Source organism: Myotis davidii, unplaced genomic scaffold, assembly GCF_000327345.1.
Source record: "Myotis davidii unplaced genomic scaffold, ASM32734v1 scaffold1311, whole genome shotgun sequence".
NCBI classification, from domain to species: domain Eukaryota; kingdom Metazoa; phylum Chordata; class Mammalia; order Chiroptera; family Vespertilionidae; genus Myotis; species Myotis davidii.
The window spans coordinates 21068-27938 of NW_006282380.1; the positions used below are offsets into that span (position 1 = coordinate 21068).

A 6871-nucleotide genomic window follows, 5' to 3' on the forward strand; every position below is an offset into this window, starting at 1 on the left:
GTTTGAAGGCAATACCATGTATTTTCCTTCTAGAATTCTTAATAATGCCTGGATCAGTTCTCATATATGGTAGGCAATCAATTAATGATAGGCTTGAATAAAAACTTTCAACTATAGCAAATCTTTTCAACTGATTAATCATTAACTCTTTTAGTTTGGGGATTTGTCTAATATATTAGTAATTAAGCCACAGGAAACATTATAGCAGACATCCAAGACTGTATGAGCACTCTCAACATGTTTTATATGCTTGCAAAGATACTCAAATTGTTATGTATTTTTAAGTTTGCTATAAATAACAGCACTGTGAATAGCTTTAAATTGAATGCAAGAAACTAAAGTGCTGCTGAGTGGTTTCTATCACACTGACCTCTGTTATCCCCTCATATTCTCTCAGAAGACAGTTGACCACACAGAGACAAGGAGGTCACTGTGCCTCTAACAGAGCATCACACCTGAAAACGAGATGTGACATAAAAGACTTGGCCCTGGAGTTAAAACACTCACTCAGCTCCATGGATGGCAAGGCCAATGAAGAAGATCACAAATAGATGGTGTGTGTACCAAAACACTTCAAAGTAAGACCTCCGGATGGTTTTTGTGGAAGAGGTGATAATTAATATGAGGCACAGTGTGATGACAATTCCAGTGATGCCTGCCAACCGAGTCACAGCCACATACAGGCCTCCTTCAGGATTCTATAAAATGCAAATACATACACACATTATTTGAAGGCTCTCACATCCAGGACTACCTATATAAAGTGTCCAGTGTATAAGGCAATAGGTATTTTCATTCCCCCTTTACATAATCCTAATCATCTCTCACAGAGGGATATAGACTTGGAATGGATATTTCTCAGTTTCAAAAAGTCTTATGTGGTTGAGGTGTCATAGGAAATATGAATTGATACACTGAAATAGTTCTAAGGGAGTATCACATAAAGCAAATCAGTCTACTGGCCTAAAGGTCTTTTTCCCTTTGATTTGGAAAAGGCCACAGTGCTTTGTTGGCAAATTCTGGGTATATCTAACATATTAGGTTGCATTTCCCCAAAGTAGACCCTGAGATGAGGATTCATAGGCAAGTGATTTAGAAAGGTTGTGCTTCAGAAGAAACTGGTAAGGGAATGGATAAAAGGACAAGAAAGATGAATAAGTCAAGTAAGAAGGTGATATCAGGCCAAGTCTTATAGAGGGTAGCTTCATTCTGATGTTGCAGGGAAACTAAATGGTAAGTTACAACTCAGAGTTTATCATGACTCAAGGCAAGGAAGCTGGGCTTTCATGGCCTGCATCCATCAGTTATTGGGTAATGACTGCACATGGAGAGGTAGCTATCCAGGCCTTTCTAGATCTCTGAACTTGTGGGCAAAGGGACTCCGATAACCCCAGGGTGGTCCTATGAGAAAGACACATTTATACAGGAAATTGGAAGTGAAAGCACACAGAATGGTGGGGCAACACAGACACAATAAAAGTGATCCAAAGGGATCTAAGCACAACAAGGCAGGGTTGGCTTGCTTATCTTGTATGTTAATAATGCCACCCTTATATATGATTGTACAAAACAATGAACAATATATAATAAAAATATCCAACACATTACAGAAAAAGAGTTTCTATTTTGTTTGATGCCATTTCATTCTGTTCCTAAGTAGATGAGCCAAATTTTTGCATGTCAAGTCCAAGGATAATTATTTCTTCAGAATTAAGGGACTTTTCTTATAATCTTTTCTAAACAGAAGGAAACATGTTTGAAATTTGGTGCACAGAGATGTGATTTGGCCATTCTCCCAAGCCACTGGGCACATGAAGACCACTTGGAGCTTCTCCCTCTGAGTGTAGGAAGCTTCAACAACTGCTGGAAGTGGAGAAGACCTTGCCTGGGGATACCAAAAGTGGATCCCCCTGGAGAACTACTGAGTTACCCTCAGTGCACAGTGCATATCAAAGAATGACAATTAGCAGACATAGGAGGCCACACCTTAGATGCTGTAGGTAAAAAAGAACAAAAGTATAACTGACAGTTGTCAACTGGCGACTGACCTGGTACTGATACCTAGACCAGAGTGTTTCCTATATCACATATACAATTTCATAGAATGCCAGCATCATTCTGTGACTATTAGAGAGTGAGGCAAAAACAAAACCACTCCAAAATCATGTCTGAACCAGTATAAGAAAGATGGGTGACTGCTGCTTCTTTACCTATTAAATATTTAGCCCCTTTCTGTTCCCTTATGTCCCCTAGAAAGAAATGAAAATACCCAATCCTAGAACTACCCCCAATTCCTGACCATACCTGATCTAGAGCAAATCCTAGCTTGCTTAAACCTTTCCCAGATTATCTAACACAAGCCCAGGTTCTATAACAAGCCCCTCTTAAGATCCTTCTGAGATGCCTCAGACTTCCTTGTGGTATAAGGTCTCTTTCGCTGCAGCAAGTAATAAAGTAATACATTCAATTTTATTTGTCTAGATGTGTATTCCTGGCTTTCTGTTGGGCCTTGTCATGGGTGAGCCTTAGTTACTCCAGGCTCCACCCACACAGAGTCTCACAGGTTAGCTTAAGGAACTGATAAACATCTAGTGACCCTCCACACATGGGATTAGGAGTGTGGGAGATCTTTTCTCTGTGAGAGACCTACCCACCTTCTTAGAACCTTCAGACTGGTTAATCTGATAGTCAACTTTTGCTGTTCTGGCCAAGCGAAGTACTTCTCTCATTAAAATCTAGTCCTCAGTTTTAATAGTCTAGGCTGCAGTGGTCGGCAAACTCATTAGTCAACAGAGCCAAATATCAATGGTACAATAATTGAAATTTCTTTTGAGAGCCAAATTTTTTAAACTTAAACTATATAGGTAGGTACATTGTTATTAACTTAATTAGGGCACTCCTAAGGCTTAGGAAGAGCCACACTCAAGGGGCCAATAGCCGCATGTGGCTCGCGAGCCCCAGTTTGCCAACCACAGGTCTAGGGAACATCAGAGTCAGGAAATAAGAGGCTTACCTTGATTCTCTCTCGAGCAAAATTGAGGTAAGTTTCACCAGGCTTATCTCCAATGTCAGACAGTGCTATTGAGTAAGGATCAGAATTGTTGACTCGGGCATTCACACACCACTCCACATTAAACAGATGTGCAATGGTGTGAATCGCTAAAAAGGGCAGAGAAGAGAAACAAAGGAGGTAAAGAATGTGGGCAATTTTATTGTAAGCTGGGTTTTCCTATAGCTTCTGACTCTATGATAAGTTACAGGGAAACACAAGTATGGTCCAATACACTTATAAACAAAAACTGGGTCTCCTGGACCAGAGAGGCAAGGGAATTCTATTGGGTAAGCTATTTTCTGGTTGTGTGAATGTAGGAAAATCACTTAACCTCTCTGGTCTGGGTTTCCTAATTTGCAAAATGAAGGTGTTGAACTATATGATCCTAAAGACTCAACTAATTTCTAAGATTCTACAAAATAACCTTGGTCTCTGAGGATATTTAGATGTCCTGTCATTGTCTCTCTTCCCCAGATATATTTATGCTCAAACAGTAAGACTCTCATGTAACATATACCTTTAGCTGTTCTATTCGCTGGACTCTGACATTAGTCCAGAAAGAGATGACAAAATTATATGAAACTGATACAAACCAATGGGCATAAGAATTAATCTCTCTTTTTTTAATTTCACTCTTTGATTAACAAGCACTGTCATAGGACTTACTAGGTGCCAAGCACTGCTGTGCTTTATAAATACTTAATGCTTAAGAATCAATGATTTAGATATGTTTATTACCATCTCATCTTACAATGAGAAAGCTGAGGCATAGATTGCTTTAGAATCTTGCCCAAGGTCACCAAGCTAATAACTAAAAGGTTTAAGAATCAAATCCAATTCCAAATGCTTGTACTTGGGGGAGGGGGTGGCAGGGAGGAGGTCAATGAGGGGAAAAAGGAGATTCGTGTAATTCTTTAAACAATAAAGAATTTAAAAAAATCAAATCCAAGCAGTTTGGCCCACAAATCTGTGCTCTTAACCATTATACCAGGTTGCTTTCTAACAAGATTTTATCATATATTTCACTTTTTTATACATTTCACTTTTAAAATATTTCATTTGCCACAGCTCAGAAAATCTGCATGATCTACTAGTAGAAAATGAGAAATCCAGCTGAATGTCTGTGAACTAAGCCTATTTTACTCAGGGACAAACTCCTTAAGGATAGAGTAAAAGTCTGTTTTGTTCATCACTGTGTATGTGAGCATGCCTATAGTCTGGCACATCAATTATTTATTAAGTGACCTAATAGAGATTTGATAAGGGTCTCAGATCCATCCCTTCTTTCTTTTGCACTTTTTTTTTTTAAAAAATGGGGGTATAATTTACTTACATTATATAAGTTTCAGGTGTATAACATAATGATTCAATAGTTATACATATTGCAAAAACATCCATCACTACACATAGTTACAGAATTATTTTCTTGTCATGGGAACTTTTAAGATCTACTCTCTCAGCAACTTTCAAATACAGTATTATTAATGATAGTTGCCATGCCAGATACAACTCTTCTTGTGCCAATACCACCACCTTAATAATTCTAATAATACATTGTACATAACACATATAAACACTTGTATACCTATTATATATGTATATATACATGCATATACATGTATATATAAATAATAATAAATAAAGTGTTTAGCTGATAAACTCTATTATAAGGGATTCTTAATTTATAGGCTGTGGCTTCTCTAAAGTTATTGCAAGAAATCCATGAATCTACATGTTCAAACAATAATTTTTTAAATGAATGAATAAAAGCCCTCATATGTGGACTAACCAATATTTTTTATATAAAAAGGGTGGAAAAAAAGTTGACGATGCTAGGATTTTATCAGAGGAGCCCAAGATTAGAAAGTGTTAAGACCCAAAGGAATAAATCCTAATGTTGGGATGGTGGAAAGAGGGGTGAATATTTTTAACAGAACTCATAAAAAATACAATATATCTAATCACCACCTAGTGTGCCTACAAAAGCTGACCTATTTTTTAAAAGTAAGAATAGAGAGAAATCTCTGGTTCCAAGTTTTCGTTGAAAGCCCAAATATCTTAATAAACTTACCAGTGTGAAGTGCAATCATCCATGCCACCATTTTATGAAAGGTGAGGTTCCTGTCCAGTTGTCTTCGAATTCTTGTTGAGCAAAACTTTGGATTAAGGGGAAAATAATGAAATAGTAATTGTTAATAAGAAGGTTTTCTCTGTGCCAGACATTAGAGACATATCATCTCATTTAATTCTCACAACCACCATAAAAACTGTCATTATACCAATTTGGTAGGTGAAAATACTGAAGCTCAGATTGATGTAGTCATCGCCCCAACGTCAAAGGGCCAGTAAGTGGCATAACTGGCTTAGTCAATATGTTTTATGTTCCCTTACTAGTGGCCTAAAAAGTTTCTCCTGGAATCCATTGCTTAATTATATAAAATATGAATTTGGACAGAAAATGTATCTAACTATATAGCTTATAGTTCAGATTAATTTATTAAATAAACAGAGGATATAAAAATTAGCAAAGGACAGGCCTTCCCTTAAAGACCTGACAGCCTAATGGGGACACAGACAAGTGAACAGTTCTAGAACAAGTGAATAGCTTTAGAACAACACCCTTCTAGGTTATACACTAAAGGAGAAAAAATAGTCCACCTGCCTATGTTGACAACATCACAAGGGGAGCTCATTAACCAAATAATAATAACACAAATAACAATAGTTAATATTTACAAAGAGCTTATGCAAGGAGTTGTTTTAAATGCATTGAGTCATTTCATTCTTACATCAATCCTATCAGGGAGGTATCATTATTATGCCTATATAACAGATGAGAAGGAAAAAAAAAGCATAGAGAGGTTACCTTGCCTTAGGTCACATAGTTTAATTAAAGTGGCAGAGCTGGGATTTAAACTCATTAATGTCTGATGCCAAATATATAAATATTCTGATATCCAATACCTTATATGATTACCTGGACATTAAAAATAGTATTTTGTTCAATACATTGGTGTAACTGTTCTCCCAGTGTATGTAAGAAGATGTGGATTTGAATCTCGATTCAGATCACTGCCCAAAGTAGAAAAAAAACCAACCCCAAACAAAACCTGGTTTACGTTTGAATCAGAGTTTTGCTCTTCTGAAAACTGTTCAAATGCACACTATGGCTGTTTTGTCCCCAAGGCTAGATGTACTGCCATAGAGATTCAGAGAACTTTTAAGGAGAGCAGAATGAAGTGCCAAAAAAAAACAAAACAAAACAAAAAAACCACACCAAACAAACAAAAACACCAACAAAACAAAAAAATATTAGGTATTATAAATATATGGTTCTAAGCATATTATTCAATTTTAATATAGGGGTGTTTAATATTAAGCTTACTAATTTTAAATAAAATGTCCTGGTTTTATAGAAAAATATAATTGTATGAAAAACTTTGCTTACTCCACTATCTCTCAGTTAGCTACATATAAGGAGGACAGGCTACTTTCACTAGGACAGCAGATTCCTAGAACTGTAGAAATACTAGTAAGACATTGAGGATTCCAGAAAAAGGAACAAATAATTGGGCTTCTGTGAGCCAGGAAGGTTACCAATACTCATTACATCATTTAATACAATGAGATAACTATTACTGTCCTCATTTTACAGATAATAGTACTAACTCTCATGTTCCTTGGATCTACATCTAATTGTCTTGAAAGTTCATGTCCTTTTCAACCAAGCCAAAGGTAAAAATATACTCACTATTATTCTACCTGTCAAAGACACACACACACACACACAAACACACACACACACACACACACACGAAT

General features: G+C 36.6%; 1 protein-coding gene across 1 annotated transcript in view; it reads right to left on the reverse strand.

Moving 5' to 3' along the window:
* Positions 1-6871, reverse strand: part of LOC102764112 (cytochrome b-245 heavy chain) — a 34374-nt gene that overhangs the window by 17713 nt on the left and 9790 nt on the right. The window contains exons 4-6 of the mRNA XM_006752856.2: positions 5124-5208; positions 3014-3159; positions 508-698 (exon numbers count right to left, since the gene is read on the reverse strand). Coding sequence (XP_006752919.1) covers positions 508-698; positions 3014-3159; positions 5124-5208 — 422 coding nt within the window. The remainder of the gene's footprint in view (positions 1-507; positions 699-3013; positions 3160-5123; positions 5209-6871) is intronic.